This window comes from Macaca fascicularis, chromosome 8, assembly GCF_037993035.2.
Source record: "Macaca fascicularis isolate 582-1 chromosome 8, T2T-MFA8v1.1".
NCBI classification, from domain to species: domain Eukaryota; kingdom Metazoa; phylum Chordata; class Mammalia; order Primates; family Cercopithecidae; genus Macaca; species Macaca fascicularis.
The window spans coordinates 32,309,231-32,329,282 of NC_088382.1; the positions used below are offsets into that span (position 1 = coordinate 32,309,231).

The 20,052-nt window shown below is 40.5% G+C and overlaps 1 protein-coding gene across 7 annotated transcripts in view; it reads right to left on the bottom strand.

Moving 5' to 3' along the window:
- Positions 1–20,052, bottom strand: part of KIF13B (kinesin family member 13B) — a 194,130-nt gene that overhangs the window by 54,634 nt on the left and 119,444 nt on the right. For 5 of the 7 annotated variants that reach the window (XM_074000589.1, XM_005562969.4, XM_045399003.3 and 2 more), the window contains 10 exons: positions 19,661–19,810; positions 19,259–19,387; positions 12,986–13,156; positions 11,264–11,421; positions 9,434–9,566; positions 5,782–5,928; positions 5,139–5,168; positions 2,683–2,782; positions 2,026–2,152; positions 1,245–1,300 (listed from right to left, as the gene is read on the bottom strand). In XM_074000589.1, coding sequence (XP_073856690.1) covers positions 1,245–1,300; positions 2,026–2,152; positions 2,683–2,782; positions 5,139–5,168; positions 5,782–5,928; positions 9,434–9,566; positions 11,264–11,421; positions 12,986–13,156; positions 19,259–19,387; positions 19,661–19,810 — 1,201 coding nt within the window. The remainder of the gene's footprint in view (positions 1–1,244; positions 1,301–2,025; positions 2,153–2,682; positions 2,783–5,138; positions 5,169–5,781; positions 5,929–9,433; positions 9,567–11,263; positions 11,422–12,985; positions 13,157–19,258; positions 19,388–19,660; positions 19,811–20,052) is intronic. The other 2 variants (XM_074000591.1, XM_074000590.1) reach the window with 1 other exon arrangement.

Genomic DNA, 20,052 nt, shown 5'->3' on the forward strand with positions numbered 1-20,052 from the left:
CAAGTTCAAAACACCACAGCATGATAAGGACTTGTGGCAAACATTAAAAACAAACACCTTCCACCCCATCAGGCAAACAGACAGGGGCTGTATTATTCGGTATTATTCTCCAACTCTATACATAGAAAAATCTTCCATGTAAATAAGCTAAGTGGCAGGAGATCCTAAATGCCTCAGAGATTGCATCTCGCTGTCAGCTAGGTGGAAGAAAATCATGGAGGACATCCACACTCATCTATTAAGGAGAGTTAATGTTAATACACAGTTCTGCAGATGTTTTAGGAATTTAACTGCTGACTTTCAACTTATTTTTAGATCCTTAATCTACCTTTCCATTTTCTATTTTCCCTCCTACAGGCAGAACTCCTACAGGCAGAATATATGTAAAATGTATCCAGGCCCAAAATATTTGACATGGGGGTGAATGGGAAACAGAAAAAAATGACAGTTTTTTTTGTTTTGTTTTGTTTTAAACAGGTAATACAGGGATGAATGGCACAAGAACTCATAGAAAAAGTGAAAAATTTATTAGATAATGCTAAGAAAACACCACGAGAAGGAAACATGCTTCATAAGTACCACTAGTTATTTGTCCTTTCCAGAGAGAAGTCTTTCCCTAAGAATTAAAGAGGCTGGGCACGGTGGCTCACGTCTGTAATCCCAGCACTTTGGGAAGGCCGAAGCGAGCAGATCACAAGGTCAGGAGATGGAGACCACCCTGGCAAACACGGTAAAACCCCATCTCTACTAAAAATACAAAAAATTAGCCGGGTGTGGTGGCACACACCTGTAGTCCCAGCTACTCAGGAGGCTGAGGCAGGAGAATCGTTTGAACTGGGGAGGTGGAGGTTGCAGTGAGCCAAGATTGCACCACTGCACTCCAGCCCAGGTGACAGAGCAAGATTCCATCTCAACAAAAAAAAAAATTTAAAGAAGAAAATATTTTCAGTGCAGAAGAACACTGCTACCATCCTAATACCGGGAGAGTAGAGCATCCACATGGCACTGTGAGCTGCAGGAATGAGAGGTGAGGAGCATGGTGAAGTGCGCCTATTACTGTCAAAAACATATTCGACTATGACATAGAAATCAGTCTGTCTACAACCAGGGGACTTGGACACACGTCAAACTGGTTCTAGCCTTAGGAGGACAGAACTGCCTCATGATGCACTTGGTTGGAATCTACATGTTATGAGGCACTAAATTTTCAGAGGTAAGCCTTCAGAAAACACCTCCTAACTTACCGTTTAAGTCCAGGAATATAACAGGAATGTGTGTCTCCATCCCAGGCACTGGGGTCCTAAAACATGAAGAACAAATGGCATCCGAATCAGGTTACTTTCTCAGTGGCAGGCATGTAGGAACACAGCCTTAACGGCATTCAGGGCTGTTAGAGGGCAAAGCGGTAACAACCCTGGCCCTGATTTTACTCTAATCCAGAATCAGAGAGGCCACAAAGCCTCCGCTGTAGCTGCTGCTTCGTACCCTGACATTTGAACTTAGCCTTATAAGACACCCCTACCTGTTTATAGTGAAGTTCTCTTGTTTAAACCTACTTTCTCATAAAATGATACACTTAAGGGCTCCCTCTGGCTAAATTTACTATTTTTAATTTCTATAAAGTAGCACAGAACATTTGCTGACAGCACAGTTTAAGCCAGCACCAAAACCAAAATCGCGTGGAGATGCAATTTTCTTATGACCGAGCAGTCTTCTAAGGGAATGACCCAAGTAATTAACATATTAACTATTTTTTTAATGCTAAGTGCAATGGTATTAAATATTGATTTAAGTTCTCAGAAATCTTAATGACTTTGGCCAATAACAACATTATTTAATAAAACAGTTTTAGGTCATAGTTACTCAACTCATGAAAATAATTTAACAGTTCCTTTAATTTAAACAACATTTCCCCCCATGCTATTATGACTCTTCCATTAACCGTAGCACACGCAAAATTCAAGCTAAAAGCAGATGGTCTGGTGAGCATTCAGAACCTCACAAGACGCATCACAGGGTTCGTACCATTCTGCTGGGGCCCCTGGAATACCACTGCCAGCAGAGGGGACCATCACCGCGTTCCTCTCCTCAGTTAAGGTCAGCCGCATCTCCAGAAGCTGCGCTTCGCGGTCAGCATCATCCTCTGTTTTATCTAGAACACCAAGAATGAGGATTCAATGCCAAAACCTCACTTGCCATTTATCTTTTTGTCCCGAGTAAAGACTGGATTTGCCTATATTTCAGTTATTAGCTGACAAGTGCTTCCCAGTGATAAAAAACCAACCCACAGCTAGGGAGGTCAGGTGGGCTCCTGCAGAGGCCACCTTCAGTTCCTGGGAGGCCTACAGAGGGACCACACAGGAGTGACTGGTCCAGAGTCAGAGGACTCGAGCCCTCTGGGTAAGAAAAGTCACCACCTTCCTTTACATTATCTTTGAGGGACCATGTATGCTTTGTGCACCGTATTTTCTCTTTCTTTGTGAGGGGTGGGAGGAAGACCTCCACCAAGATATGACAGCTGGATAAACGGTATGACATAAACAAGGAGTAGCACTCATCTGCTCCTGCCATCCCCACTACTGATGTGTTCATCTGGTTCTTAACTGATGTGGCTACAAAGGGAGAATAATTAATTATGCACTGATTTGCAAGGGAGAAAAATATTCTATTCATTTTTCCTACCACGTTTACTGACAAGCTTTTGCAATTGTTGATCCAAGTACTCCTGACGTTTTGTTAATGCATTTAGCCATTTTCTACGAAGTCTCTCTAAATCTCGATCCTGGAAGCAAGCAAGGAAAATCATGTTCAATGTCATGTCAAGATAATCTATCTGAAACTGAAGCTCCTATCTTAGAACCTTACTCTCCTATGCCTTGGAAAGGTAAGGTAGTATATAATAATTTATTACTACCACCAGTTGACTGCGCCCATCATTCAAAACAGCTGTTTTCAGAATTTAAAGCATTATTTTCTTGAACAGAAAGGGCATTCTCAGGTATCCAGAACCAATTTTATTTCTAATGGCTTGGGGGTAGAACTTTAAGCACCTGCAACAAAAATCTTCTAAAAGGTCTCTTTGCTGGATAAAACCCACAAACAGGACTCAATAATCTTCCAATATGGCTGGGCGTGGTGGCTCACACCTGTAATCCCAACACTTTGGGAGGCTGAGGCGGGTAGATCACTTGAGGACAGGAGTGTGAGACCAGCCTGGCTAACACAGCAAAACCTTGTCTCTACTCAAAATATAAAAAATTGCCCAGGCACGGTGGCTAACACCTGTAATGCCAACACTTTGGGAGGCCAAGGTAGGCAGATCACCTGAGGTCAGGAGTTCGAGACCACCCTGCCCAACATGGTGAAACCCCATCTCTACTAAAAATACAAAAATTAACCAGGCATGGTGGCAGGTGCCTGTAATCCCAGCTACACGGGAGCCTGAGGCAGAAGAATCGCTTGAACTCGGGAGGCAGAGGTTGCAGTGAGCCGAGACCATGCCACTGCACGCCAGCCTGGGCAACAAGAGTAAAACTTCATCTAAATAAATAAATAAATAAAAATTAGCTGGGCATGGTGGTGTGCACCTTTAATGCCAACTACTTGAGAGGCTGAGGCAAGAGAATTGCTTAAACCTGAGAGGCAGAGGTGCAATGAGCCAAGATCACTCTACTGCACTACAGTCTGGGTGGTAGAACAAGACTCTGTCTCCAAAAACCAAACCAAAACAAAACAAACAAAAAACCACTTTCAATTTATGTACCTTGGAATAATCAGACAAATCCTTTAACTTTTGTAACTTCTGCTTTCTATCAACATAGGCTCTCGAAGACATGTAAATGCTTCTCTCACTTGTTTTTGTGCATTTTGTGGGGTAACAGGTAGGGGAAAATGGGACAGGGGTTGTCATTAACAGAATAACAACCTACCAGCCAACACCTACATGAATACCAATCTTACCTCATTTCCTTTTCTAATAAGGTTACAAGACTGGGTAGGTCAGTGGAATGCTGCAGATATAGTGTGTCTGGACTTTACTAGGGCACTTAACCAAATAGCCTATGACACTATTGTGGACAAGATGGAGAAACAGGCGATACATCTACTTCAGTGAAATCACAGAGGACTCAAACATCACATCCAAAGAACAGTGATTAATGTCAGCTTGAAAAAAGTCTCTATTGTTGTGCCATAGGACTCTGTATTTAACCCTATCTGATACAGTGTTTTTATCAGCAACTTATAGGAAAGCAGACATTTCTATCAAATTAGAATGATGTAAAACCAAGACAGTGACTACACAGATGACATAATCAGGCTCCAAAGAGCCCTGACAGTCCTGAACAATGACTAACAGATGAAACTGCACAGACAGAAACAAAATCTTTAGAAGGTTAGGAAAAGAAAGTAAAAAAACAGATGCTGTATGATTCCAGGAAGTAGGGAAGAAAGATCTGGCTTAAAAATGCAAAATACGGCCGGGCGCAGTGGTTCACGCCTATAATCCCAACACTTTGGGAGGCCGAGGCAGGTGGATCACAAGGTCAGGAATTCGAGACCAGCCTGGTCAACATGGTGAAACCCCGTCTCTAGTAAAGATACAAAAAATTAGCTGGGCTTGGTGGCATGCACCTGTAATCCCAGCTACTCGGGAGGCTGGGGCAGGAGAATCGCTTGAACCCGGGAGATGGAGGTTGCAGTGAGCTGCGATTGCACTATTGCACTCCAGCCTGGGCAACAGGATGCGACTCTGTCACAAAAAAACAAAAATATGCAAAACACCTAGTGTTGACTGAAGCTCAGATTGACACAACTATAATAAGGGCAACGAGTGGTGACTCACTCAGGACAGAAAATGTCCAGGAAAGAGCATCCGGAGAAAAGAATCTTTGGGGGCCTGGCTGGGGAGCTCCAGGTTTGGAAAAGGATCTCAGTCACAAATGATTTCCCACTCCTAAAACACTTTACGGTCTATGAAACAACACTCAATGTTCCCTACTCTGTTTTACTTTAAAACAACAAAAAAAAGCAGTATGAATTGTTTAATCCTTAAATAACAGTATAGTCAGATCCAGGAATGTGTAATTATATACTTTAAACATGCTTATTTGAGATGAGATTAACAGGTGCTAAATTACCTGGTAGCTGTCCATGTCTTCCTCTTCCTCCTAAAAGAAAAAAAATACATTACATAGAACTGAATTATTGATTTATCCAAGAATCAGGCTATGCTAAGCAATCTGACTCTTTACTCATAATTTATATTTTTCAACTGAATTAATATACTATTTCATCTCCCACCTACCCACTCCCTCACTCTGGGTTTTACAGTTGTCAGGAAGTTGGAGCCGCTCACAGAAGAGTGAAGAACACTCATTTGACCTTTTCGGGAACCAGTGCAATGCTCTCCCTGCTGGGTTTATAGTCCCACTCACCAGGGGAAATCAAACACCTGCTGGCAAATAGTCTTTACAAGCCAGTAGGGGGTTTCTCCAGAGGGGTGGGGTGATGTTGAGGAGTTAATCACTAGCAGGCACTGTGGAATCTGTGGAGGCAGAGACGTTTTAACCCTCAGCTTGCCACCTACACCAGGGCAAAACCAGTAATACAGTTCGATGCAATGATTCCATGAAAATGCAAGACACAAAAAAGGACAGCAAAGGTAAACAAAGAGGTTCACAGAAAGAACTGTTCACAGAAAGTAGTTTTCGTACAGGTTCCAAAAGGCACTCTGGTCTGATTTTGTCTTTCAAGAAGAACATAACAGGCATAGCAACTTACATGGAAGGTCTCATGCATTCTGGGGGTTCTGAGCGGTCTAATTTTGACACATCCAATGCCAACAGACAATATACATTCTTCCATCAGTGGTAAAGTCCCAGATTCCTGCACTGACTTCACTTCGACTTGAACTCTCCGGGACTGCCCCTGGGTCACAGACAATTTAGAGTCTTAAAATCAGTTTCTTGATTTCCAAAAATTTGGTTTAGAGAGACCCCTACAGGCTGATGTTGAGAAAAATGTTCAATTCGGACACTATCACCATACCTTATTGTTAAGCATTAAAATACAAATTTAAAAACTAATTAGAAAAAATCATTTCCCTTTTAAGTGAGCTAAAAAACAGAATATATGTTTACATATTCTTTCAATAAGAAGTAACATTAAAAAAATTCTAACAAAGGAAATGCAAACAGTTGGCCAATAAAAAAGTTCAACTTACTGATAAATAAATACATCCAAATTAAATTAAAGCATGATACACCTGTATTTTCACTTCCTAAATTGGCAAATATATTTTAAAAGGGGAATTTCCAATAATGCCCTACATTTATGAAACAAACAATTTCATACACTGTAAGTGGGAATTTAAAATGGTGCAAGTTTTCTGCAAGGCAATTTGACTTAAAAACATATAAGTTCCTTTAACCCAGCAATTTGACTTTCTAGAGAGCTAAGTAAATAATCATGCATATACACAAAAAATCTTAAGCACTTTTAAGAACAAAAAATTAGACGCAAATTGAATATATAATATTGGTAACTTTAAATTGTGAAACATATAATAAAACACTATACAGTTGTTAAAGTATTACTGTAGAAAAACATATGACTTGTTAAAGAGTAAAGCACCAGTAAATATAAAGATAAATATAATATCAGTAAATATAAATAAATCAGTATCAATAAATATCAGTAAATATATTACGTATATAATTTGTATATATAATATATAAAATATAATTTACTGATATAGCAGTATATGTCATAAATATAAATATATTAATTGTATAATTATAAACATAATAATCAGTAAATACAAGTATGACTGTTTAGACTGTTTATTGCATGGGACTTGGTATATATTTACAATGAAGCAATATTTTAAAAGAGAACTCACAGTATTCCCAAATTACTGACTTCAAACTTGGTTTATAAATTTTAGAAATGTAAAATAGCATTTGAAAAATGGAATTTAAATGTTCAATTGCAAGTCAATTACTCTTGCCCTCTTCCATCAGATTTTAGTTCCCAAGAGCTCTGCATGATCAGGAAAATCAGCTAAGGCAACCAATGATCCTATCAAGCTCTATTTGAATGGATGGGATACAGATGTTTTCTGATTTAGTATCACCAAGGACTAAGCCTCAGATATTTTGTGGGAAAAGTCCTAAAGAAAATATTTTAATAGCCTAAACAGTTTTGTCATTTCAATTAGCTACCTTTTATTTGCTTAGTTTGCCTAAGCACTTTCCGAAGTGATCTATTTTGAATCTGTGCCTAAGTGTGAAGGGTGAAGTGTGCACTTTAAGGGAAGATTCCTAGGGAGAGGGAAGAAAAGGAGAGAAAGGATCCGGCAATGGTTTACTGTTCCACAGAACAACTTTTAAAAGTACACTTAAACTATTAGAACTTCTGTCACTGCTGATATTTGACCATTTATTTCTACAAAAACAGCACTTTTCACTTGGTTAAAGTTAATCAGTTGTCCTCTGCCACCTTCCTGTTCAAGAACAATACAACCCAATTTTCAAACATACTACACTCAAATGAGCCTAGCATTCAAGGCCCTCCGAAACCAGCTGCCACAAGCTTCTGCAACCTCTTCTCTTATGTTTTCCAGCTCTTTCTCCACATGACTTTTTATCCAAATGGACCTAATTTCTGGCCTCTGTGTCCTTAGTATCATTAAGTTGGTGCAAAAGTAATTGCGGTTTTTGCCATCATGTAATAAAAATCCTTTCAGAACTTGATTTTTTCAGCATCAAGGTAAAGAAGCATATCCTTCAAAAAGTCCTTTCCTGACAAACCAACATTTCTTTGAACACTTTTAGTAAAGGGTGTCAGAAGTCTGACAAATACTTAAATATCCAATTTATACTAAATCATAGAAAATTATCCAGTCTTGCCTTCCAGTAGATGATTTTCTAAGGCTTCGAAGAAGACATATATATTTTTTTAACAGATGCCCAGAAAAAGATGTTCTTCACACCCTTAAGAATTCTATTTTATGGCCGGGCGCGGTGGCTCATGCTTGTAACCCCAGCACTTTGGGAGACTGACGCGGGCAGATCACTAGGTCAGGAGACAATCCTGGCCAACACGGTGAAACCCTGTCTCTACTAAAAATACAAAAAAAAATTAGCCAGGCGTGGTGGCGAGCACCTGTAGTCCCAGTTACTTGGGAGGCCGAGGCAGGAGAGTGGCATGAACCTGGGGGATGGAGCTTGCAGTGAGCGGACATCGTGCCACTGCACTCCAGGCTGGGCGACAAAGCGAGACTTCGTCTCAAAAAAAAAAAAAAAAAAAAAAAGAATTATATTTTATGTGTATAACGCATGCTTTAATTTAAACTAATCTCCTTTCACTTTGCTAAAATTTATTTGCTGGGGTCAGAGAACAAGTGTTTATCATCCTCCTCCTCTTAAAACATTCCAGAACTTAAACGTTTAAGCAAATGTTCTCTTTCCTTCAATTTTCTCTATTTTGCTTTGAAACCTTTCTACGCTCATTTTCTAGAGCGATTCTAGTGTTTTACTACTGTTTTAAAGTATGGAAACTCACAGAACATAGCAGTCTCCTAAACAATGCATTAAGGTATAGCAAAAAAAAAAAAAAAAAAATTCCAAATCCTGTATACAAATTAAAAATTTCCCTGTTGGTTGGCAGCACAGACTCTGCAGATGCACGTGGGGTTATGTGGCCACTCCCATATTCTTCTCTGCTCTGTGGATTCTGGCATGTGTATCTACCCAACTGCGTGTACTTAACACCTGGCATGTCAGGCCCTATGCTTTAAACACGCATCTCTCTTAATCCTCACATTAATCCTATGAAGGTGGTGTTATCATCATATCTACATAACAGGCGAAGGCGAGAGGTTATTGAACTTGCTCAGGGATAGACAGCTAAGACACTGGAGAGCCAGAATTGAGCCCAAGCATTTTAGAGTCTGAATGCTGATTTTTTCTGCCATGTCACATAGCTTCTCCTTGTCTTCCTAAATGTTCTAAAGCTGTTTGATATGTTTGGCGTACGTCCTACAAATCAATTCTAAGTTTTCCTTTAACCTTTTTCTTACCTAAACTAACAGAACTAGTTTTTAAAATATTATAAATAGCAATACTTGACTGAGAGCAGTGACTCACACCTGTAATTCCAACACTTTGGAAGGCCAAGGCGGGAGGATTGCTTGAGCCTAGGAGTTCAAAACCAGCCTGGGCAACAAAGCGAGACCCTGTGTCTCTACTTGAATAAAAGAAAAAAAAATTTAATAGCAATACTTGTGACACATGAGATAGGAAAATTTTAATGTAAGAAATGGACTCAGTCAGTCTAGATTTCATTATTACCAACATTTCTGCTAAAAAGAAGCCAATATTAAGCTTTCTGGCACCAAAGAATCTAATATAAACATTTACGATTCTGTTACCTGCCGAAGCTGGAAGATTCCTCCTGTTGGGACATCCTTAGCAGCAATCACTTCTACAGGGCAGTATTCACCATTCTCATTCTGTTCCAAGATTTGAACCCAGAATTCCAATTTCCTGGTCACTTCACTCCATCTAGGAAATAGGTGAAGTTCTTGGAAAATCATACATTTCTATTTCATTACAGGCAGCTTAGGGTCCTACACACATAAGAATTAACAACCAAAATGACCTCCAAACAGCGTAATTCAGAATGATCTGCAGTTCAATGAGTACCATGCATGTACATACTGGCAAGTATAATGGAAAGCAAAGTTAAACTCACAGTATTGGAACTAGAAACGGCTCCTTTACTTTGTTCAAAAAGATGTAATGACAAATCTATTTCAGAGTCGTTACTCAAAAACTGGAAATTCTAATCGGATGTACAGAAGCAGCAAGTACACAGCCATAAAAAAATACAACCAAATAAAATCACGTCCCTTCCAGCAACTTGGATACAGCTTGACACTGTTACCCTAAGCAATTTAACACAGAAACAGAAAAGCAAAAACCCCATGTTCTTTCTTATAAGTGGGAGCTAAACACTGGGTATTCACGGACAAAAAGATGGCAACAAAAGACACTGGAGACTCCCAGGGGTTGGGGAGCAGGGAATGAGCAAGGGTTGAAAAACTACCTCCCGGGTACTATGCTCACTACCTAAGTGACAGGATCAATCATATCCCAAAGCTCAGCATCACACAATATACCCAGGTAACCAACCTGCACATGTACCCCCGAATCTAAAATAATTTGAAACTATTAAAAAAAAAAAGGAAAAAAAAAAAGCCAATACAGGGATTGTCTTTTCATAGATAGACAAAGGTAGTACCATATGCTTCAGTGATTTGCCAAGTATTTTTCTCAGGTCAGGAAGAGAATCAAGAAAAAAATGTCAAATGTCACTTTCTAATTTAGTATTTGCTAAACTATCTAAATGCAAAAAAGTCTGGTTTTCATCTCTAATTAGATGAAAAGCACAAACATATGCAATTTCATTCATTCCCTATTAACGCTTTCTTTTAAGTCCACAAAGAAGCCTACCTCTTTCCAACACTGATGCCACTCAGAGCTATGAGCTAAAGACAAAATGTCAACACTAGAGTGAATCTTGATCCATCCTCTCTACAGCTAATTAATTAGAAGTAATTCATAATAGTAAGTCACTATTCTCCAAAATTCATTTCACTGTTTCTTCTTAACCAGCTACAAACTGAACTTTCTTCCATCATTCTCTGCAGTTCACTTCCCTAAGGAAGTTTAATTGTGTGATTAATACCCTGGAGACACCGCCATCCCTCCAGGGAACACTGGTCATGCTCAGGAAATAGTAACCTTTATAAACGGCAGTACTATTTCCAGCAATTTTTAAAAATTCTAAATGGAATCTGGCCAGGCATGGTGGCTCACACCTGTAATCCCAGCACTTTGGGAGGCTGAGGTGGGCGGATCACTTGAGGTCAGGAGTTCAAGACCAGTCTGGCCAACATGGTGAAACCCCGTGTCTACTAAAAATACAAAAATTAGCCGCCTGGCCAACATGGTGAAACCCCGTGTCTACTAAAAATACAAAAATTAGCCAGGTGTGGTGTGCATGCCTATAATCCCAGCTACTCGGGAGGCTTAAGCAAGAGAATTGCTTACTCCCAGGAGGCAGAGGCTGCAGTGAGCCAAGATCGTGCCACTGCACTCCAGCCTGGGTGACAGAGTGAATGAGACTGTCTCAAAAAAAAAAAAAATTACATATATATATATATATAAATGGAATCAGATGAACATCTAATATTCACCTGTCCCGAAGACTACGTGTCTTTGCTTGGATGATTCCCAAATCCCACAGGGCAGGGTTTTTCCGGGGATCATTTATCTTATGTCCATATACTTCGATTGCCAATGCTCCTTCGGAAAGATGCTCGATAAAGTCTTCAGTGATGTTAACAGAAAACTCCTGAAACACAATAGCTAATTACAGAAGAGCAAACTCTTTCTGGTAATCTTATGATTGTTTATACCAGACATCACATACTTAATTATATCAGGGAAAAAAATAGAAAATGGAACGTTTTAGTTATACAGAACTATCATCTAAAACCCATAATGAATGCTCGGATGGCAAAAGGTTGACTTTAAACATAACTATAAGTCTGAATTTTTAAAAACTTTTCAGATCAAAAGTCTAGTATGTAAGACCAGCATTGTATTCTATTTTGTTAGCAATATTTTGGGAGCTATTTTTAAAAGCATAATTGCATAAAGTATTACAACACTGATCTATAATGTGTTGATATAAAAGTTATATGCAATAAGGTAGTGTGTTGCAAAAACATTTCTTCCCACTTTTTAGAAAGTTAACTATCTCTATTAGGAAAGAAACAAAATAAAAATCATTAGCACCAAAAAAAGACCTAATTTGTAAAAATTCTCCCAGCCTGTCCATCTTTATAAGATAACATATGGCAATTAGGATTTAGCTCTAAAACAGTTTATTAAAGAAATCACAGAATCTCCTATCTCTGTTGTTGTCTCCACCTCTCTATCTATCTTTAATGCACTGAAGTATTTTGGTTTCAAATGGATTAGAAAGAGGACTCTCTCTTGAAAGAGATGAAATGGATCAAGTGTGGTGCAGGAGCAAGAAAGACTGGGGGACCCAATAGTCCACATTCTGCTGGTCACCAGCCACAGACAAACCAGTGAAGAACTACTTTGGGCAAAATGACCTCTCTGATTTGTTCGTGTTTTCAGCTGGGAAGGAAAGAAAAAGAAAAAAAAAAAAAAAAACCACACACACACACACTATCGGCCAGGTGTGGTGGCTCATGCCTGTAATCCCATCACTTTTGGAAGCTGAGGTGGGCAGATCACTTGAGGTCGGGAGTTCGAAACCAGCTTGGCCAACATGATGAAACCCTATCTCCACTAAAAATACAAAAAAATTAGCCAGGCGTGGTGGTGGGCGCCTGTAATCCCAGTCACTTGGGAGACTGAGGCAAGAGAATCGCTTGAACCCGGGAGGCAGGGGTAGGAGTGAGCCAAGATCGTGCCACTACACTCCAGCCTGGGTGACAGAAAACAAAACAAACAAACACAAAAAAATGCACTATCAACAAAGACAACTGTGGTGAGGATCCAAATGAAGGAATAACAAAGAGCTTCACAGAGCATTCAGTGCCCAATAAAGTTAGTTCTTCTGTTACCTATGTTCACTTTCTCTAAAATATGTTTCTTAACTGTTTTAGATAATTTCTCCAATAATCTAATATAGGACATAGATTTTCTTTGGAGAAGAATATGCATATATACTTACACATGTATTTGTTTCTCACGCAAAAGCTACCTTTGGGTTGTGGAGGAGTATAGATGCATTGACGCTTTTTACTCAATCCCCACACTCTACAGAAACTTCTACAACACATATACTGGTACAATTATTCAAAGAAACAAGGGTCATTTTCTGTTTTGTTTTTACGTAAGTAATCTAAATGCTGACCTACTCTGGAAAACAAACTCACATTGCAATGATCAAAGACAACCATGCAGTGCGGCTCCTTGCTGACGGAAGATGAGGAGGTGTCCACTTCAGGAGCGACAATCACCGGCTCCTGTTGATCCCAGAAGCTGTATTTGCAGAACACAAAGTGGGACAGATGCTGTGGCAACCCAGTAGCTTGGAGGATTTTAACCTGAAGGAAAAAGAAGGCTGTGTGTTTTGAAACCCAAGGGTTCCAACAAGCACTCGGAGTCAGAGTTGCAGGTTCCAGTCCCAGGTCTGTCACTAATTTAGGTGCTTATGTTTACGTTGGCCAAATCCCAACCACCCTGAGACTGGACTTCTGCATCTGGGAAATAGCGGTAGCAATTATTATGTTTAGTGAGAGGGTGGACGCAGGGTTACAAGGACCTTGACTACAGATGTGGACGTTGTAAAGTCTAAGAACATTTAAATGTTAGTTTCTCAGAATACAAGAATCATCATCATCAATTCAGATGAAGAAAGATCTCAAACATCAGCACTCTTCAATGATATGAACTTGGCCAACCACAGATATGCCACAGAACAGAACAAGATTGTCAGGCACAGCGAATGAAGAACAAAATCAATGTATGTGCCAAGAAACAACAAATATTAAGGAAAGAGCAAAACATGGATTTGATATTTTGAAGTATAAAAAGGAACAAGGGTCTCAGCTGAAGATTTTACACGATACTACAACATTGTTTGGGAGAACTTAAAAGCACCAGAAATGTATAATTTAAAGATATAGGGGGAGAAGGAAGGGAAGTGAAGATGGTGAATGTTGACCATTTTCTGCACCGTTTATGGAAAACCTTCCCTATGCAGATTTGCGGGGAAGGTGTATCAAAGGAAGCGTGCTCTGGACCAGGAGGGCAGGGCGTGGTTGTAACAAAGTGCAACTGGAGATACATGTCTAATCAGACCCAAAGGCCCCAGAAGAAACACCTATAACAGTTTCTAAGCAGCCAAATATTCTCTCTTTTTTTTGAGATGGAGTCTCGCTCTGTCGCCCAGGCTGGAGTGCAGTGGCCGGATCTCAGCTCACTGCAAGCTCTGCCTCCTGAGCCATTCTCCTGCCTCAGCCTCCCCAGTAGCTGGGACTACAGGCGCCGGCCACCTCGCCCGGCTAGTTTTTTTGTATTTTTAGTAGAGACGGGGTTTTACCGTGTTAACCAGGATGGTCTTGATCTCCTGACCTCGTGATCCACCCGTCTTGGCCTCCCAAAGTGCTGGGATTACAGGCTTGAGCCACCGCGCCCGGCCCCAAATACTCTTAATATTTCTTTTGGTGGGCAGCATTAGATTGATTTTTTTTTTTTTTTGAGACAGGGTCTTGCTGTGTTGCCCAGGCTGGAGTGAGTGGCACAATCATGGGCTGCAGCCTCAATTTTAAGGGTTCAAGTGATCCTCTAGCCTCAGCCTCCCGAGGAGCTAGGACCACAGGTGTGCATCACCATGCCCAGGTAATTTTTTTTATTTTTAGTAGAGATGAGGTCTCACTATGTTTCCCATACTGGTTTTGAACTCCTAAGCTCAAGTGATCCTCCTGCCTCAGCCTCCCAAAATGCTGGGATTATAGACATGCCTGGCCTGCGTTGATTTTTAATTTGGAGTTTTTGTGATAAACTGCGATATTCTAAAACTTCTCCAACTATAAAGAAAATGAAATCCTGAAGTCAGTTAAGCTAAATTCTGACTTTATAACTGATTAAACCAATTTTCACATGTCTGAGCATTCATCATAAATGATATTTTTCACTTGGTCACTTTCTGCATGTTGTATGATTTAATCTACCTCCAGTAAATGTATTTAATGAAAATAAATCTGAATATATGACATAAGAGTTCATGTAGTTCAGAAACCACAAACATAACCTTAACATTTCAGGCTATAATCCCAGCACTTTGGGAGGCCAAGGATCACTTAGGTCAGGAGTTTGAGACCAGCCTGGCCGACATGGTGAAACCCCATCTCTACCAAAAATATAAAAATTAGCCAAATGTGGTGGCACATGCCTGTAGTCCCAGCTACTCCCGGAGGCTGAGACACAAGAATCGCTTCAACCCAGGAGGCGGAGGTTACAGTGAGCAGAGATCGCACCACTGCACTCTAGTCTGGGTGACAGAGAGAAACTCTGTCTCAAAAAACAAACAAGCAAACAAATAAAAACACATTTCGGGAAGCATTGATAATGACACACAAAACTACACAAACCAGATAATTTTATTTTCTTCCATACCAGACACACCAGCAACAAACAGGAACCCCCATTATAATTCATCTTTTCTGTGATGTCAACAGGAGTTTGAAACACCTAGATAGCTACTTCCTGACAGGCTACGAAAGACAGACTGGCTGACATATTTTATTCCTCCAAACCAAACTGAGCAAACAGTACTCTGCAATTAATTTTTCCACCAAGTTTTTAAAAACCATCATTTTCTTATTGTTTTTAAATATTTATCTTATTAAGGTACAGCAATATGGCATTTGGGAAAATTACAAGATGTTGGAGTTACATAAAATAAATAGAATAAATATCTCGGCCGGGCGCCGGTGGCTCACTCCTGTAATCCCAGCACTTTGGGAGGCCGAGGCAGGCGGCTCACCTGAGGTTGGGAGTTCGAGACCAGTCTGACCAACATGGAGAAACCCCATCTCTACTAAAAATACAAAAAATTAGTTGGATGTGGTAGCACATGCCTGTAATCCCAGCTACTCGGGAGACTGAGGCAGGAGAATCGCTTGAATCCGGGAGGCGGAGGTTGCAGTGAGCTGAGATCACGCCACTGCACTCTAGCCTGGGCAACAAGAGTGAAATTCCATCTCACACACAAAAAAAAATCTTGCCCACTTATTAGCTTGTGTGCTGGCTCAAATAACTCAAATTCTTACTTTTCTTAGGCTTAGTTTTCTCCTAGGTGAAATGGGAATATCAGTAGCTAACTTACTCGACAGGGTTAAGACTGACCACACCAATGGAATGAAATAAAAGAGACCTGTAACATTTTTTTTTTTTTTTTTTTTTTGAGACAGAGTCTTGCTCTGTCACCCAGGCTGGAGTGCAGCAGCGCAATCTCGGCTCACTGCAAGCTCCGCCTCCTGGGTTCACATCATTCTTCTGCCTCAGCCTCTCGAGTAGCTGGGACTACAGGTGCCCACCACCACGCCCGGCTAATTTTTTTGTATTTTTAGTAGAGACAGGGTTTCACCGTGTTAGCCAGGATAGTCTCGATCTCCTGACCTTGTGATCCACCTGCCTCGGCCTCCCAAAGTGCTGGGATTACAGGCATGAGCCACCACGCCCAGCCCTGTAACAGGTATTGAGTAGATACATGTTCAATACATACTTCTTTGTGAGTAAATGCCATCTGAAAGCCTTTTTTTCCGTTCAAAATTAATCACAATTTTAATGTTAAAATAGACAAACAAGATTTAATACGCTGAACTCTCGTCTACAGGCAACCTCTCAGGAATGCGACTGCCAGGAATGAAGACTATTAGCCATAAGAAATGAACACAGGCTGTTTGGGTTTTGTGGGGTTTTTAAAAAAAATTTTGCACACAAAAACTAAAACCACCACAAGGTGTCAGAATACTACAGACTTCAACTTGCAGCTGTTCAAGACAGAGGACAAATGTCTGCAGGGATTGATGCTTGTGCCCAGGTTTTAAACATACAAACTTTACTTCATATCAGTGAAAACATGAAGATGTTAATATGTGCATATAGCCTTGTTACAAAAAAACAAATCCAGACTTCTTTGGGGGCTAATTATACTCATCACCCATGATATCTTAACTGTCTCCAGGCTGGTTTCTTTTGTTTTTCTACCACCGTTTTATTTATTGTCATACAGCTTATTTGTCCTCGTCCTTTTTACATAAAAGGCTATTACATGCCAGTATATGGTCTCTAAAAACCACTTCCCACTGAAAGGAATCAGGCTTCTTGGAGAAATGGCTGATTCCAGGTCTGGGACAGGAAATACACAAGATGAGATCAGAATATTCATCACACCAGAAAACAAGAAAGCTATCCCAGTCCAGGAAGGTTAAAGTTATGACAACAGGACTCAAGGGCCAACTGAAGTGCCTCCCACTGGCCAAAGACGGGAACATTTGTGTTTAAATACAGGTAGTGAATGCAACAGATAGACACATACCAAATATGGTTAAGTCCAAGAGTTCATAATCATGCTGTTAAGACTAAGGACAAAAAAACCCCACTGGTCACATTTTGGAAAACCAATTTATTATTTTAAAAATTAGGCTGGATATGGCGGCTCACACCTGTAATCCTAGCACTTTGAGAGGCCGAGGCAGGTGGATCACTTGAGGCCAGGAGTTCAAGACCAGCCTGGCCAAGATAGCAAAACCCAGTCTCTACTAAAAATACAAAAATTAGCTGGGCATGGTGGCACAACTACTCAGAAGGCTGAGGCGAGAGAACTGCCTGAACCTGGGAGGTGGAGGTTGCAGTGAGCTGAGATCACACCACCGTACTCCAGCCTAGGTGACAGAGTGAGACTCTGTCTTTTAAAAATAAAATAAACAAAATTTGTAAATAAAGGGAGAGATGGAGCATTTATCCTTCCTTTTCTATATAAATTATCTCTGTAGAGCAAAACAGTTGATAATAGGAAGATTTTCTCTGGAGAAAAACGAAATGACAATAGAATTATAGCACCATTCTTTTGTAACTCCTAACAAAATAATGCATCTAGGTAATAATCATCAGTGGCTGATCATCCCCAAAAGACAAACAACCAGACAAGACGTGGCCCCTGATGGAAAAACACAGGCCACCACCCACAAAGTACCTTGGCTGCCTTCCTCCCTCCCTCACGTAACACGTGTATACCTAACTACCAATTTTCAGCAAAGCATCTTAACATGCTAAGTAACACCAATCAGCAGAATCCAGACTATAGGAAACTACAGGTCAACAACCCAGTTTCTACAATAAATTGCAGGTTTGGTGAGAGAGGCAAAAAGAGAAAGCGAGCAAGTCAGACAGCACGAGCATACCAGGGCCTAAAGATTCAAACAGACCCAAGAGACGTACCAACCAAGACAATTAAGGAAACTGACAATTTTATGATATTAAGAAATTATTAATTTTTGACAAATTACTAATTTTGACAACTATGGTTATATTGGTTTAAGGACTCATCTTTTGGGGACACACACTGAACTATTTACAGATAAGATACGATGCTGGGGTGCCTGGGGTGCTAAGAGAGGGGGCAGCACAGAAGTGACTGCGTGTATGAATGAAACAAGCTTGACCACAGGTGATAATTGTGGAGTGAAGGTGAATGGGGATCAGTAACACATTTCTCACTATTTTTGTATATGTTTGATGTCTTCCATTAAAAAACATGGTATTTTAACTTCATTTTAGGAAGTCCATATTACTCAGAATGTACAACTTTTTTTCCGTAATAAGGATACATTTCCCAAGTGAGAAGTGTCCTTGTATGTTATTTTACTTTAATAGCAGAAGGTGATATTTGAGAGTTGCATTTACTAGTCCATCACCTTTAAAATGGGCCATTGTGGGGTCATCAACCCTATGTCTCCATCTCTGATCATCATATGACTCAAAGAAGCTGCTCTGAAATCAAGTACAATATAACAAAAATGAACCATTCAGTGAATTAAGATTCCTCCCCCTCCTAGTGAAGTAACTGAAACACCAGAAGCCCTCTCAACATATGCGAAGCCTTACAGAAAGCACCCTGACTCCAACAGCTCCAGCTTCATGCTACCTTGTGGCTAACACGTAACTTACTCCCTTCAACATCAGCTTCAATTCTAAAAACGTTTACTGGGAAAGAGGACTGGTTCTAGGATGAGCTATGAATTAAGAGTCAGGTTTAGGCTTCCTTTGCCTCACCTCACCTCCTTCTCACTTGTACACAGCACCTACGCCCCCTGCTGACTTCCTGCCCCCCAGCACCTTCTTTTTATAACTGGTTCCTGTGGGGATTCTCAGCCACCAGCAGGTCTGGCCCACTAGCAGGTGTTTGGAAATGAAGGAGGGGATTTTGCATTTTCCTGAGTGGGGGAGGCTCAGGTCTACTTCCAAAATTTGAAAAGGAACATGATACTTACATCTAAAGACCTGCAGTTCTCAAAATCAGCCCCACTTGAACTATTAGGTTGGTGCAAAAGTAACTGTGATTTTTGCCATTAAAAGTAATGGCAAAAATTGCAATGACTTTTATATCAATGTAATACTAGGATGAAGCTGGGACTTACCATGCACACCAGTTTGTTCTCCTGGGTCTCCTTCTCAAAGGAGACCTCTGTTGCCTCGTCCCCTCCCGCGATCCTTTCCCCGACATCACCACTGATGCGCATCACCTCCACGTGCAGCCGGCCTGCCACCTGCAGCAATGGGGGAAGGCAGAAACATTTCTCCAGATTTGGTTCATGCTCCCTTAAGACGACCTCTCTTCTCTTTTAGAGTCAAGGTGTCAGGTTAATGGGGATTTAGAGGCCTAGTCTCTGACAGTTACTCTGCCCTCAGAGTCCTTGGAAACACAAGGTATTAATAAGACACATTACTGACAAAAAATAGCAACAATGTCCCATCACCACCCTCTTGTTTCTTAAACTGTTCTCTACAGGAAACAAGGCATGAAAAGAAAACCAACCAACCTCTCCTTTCTGGTTGATGATGGGGACAGCGTATTGTAACTTCACATCATAGAAAAGGGACTCGAGGAAGACATTGGCCACCCCAATCAGACTGTGATTTTCCTGCTCATCATAGAATGGATCAGCACGTTTGAAGTACGATCGTATGACCTGTAAAGAGATTGAGAACATACAACTTCAGAATAACCACTTACAATAAATGCATTCCACCTACTGCTTTTTGATGCACTCTAGGTCATTAAACTTAACTTTCATCATCCTGACTCTTGTATTTTTTAGAGTAAAACACTCTAAAGTTTTTGCCGAAGCACAGCACTCTATTACTCCCACACACAGTCTTCCTCATTCCCATTCACAGTGGAGGTCACTCCCATTCACAATGGAGGTCAGCA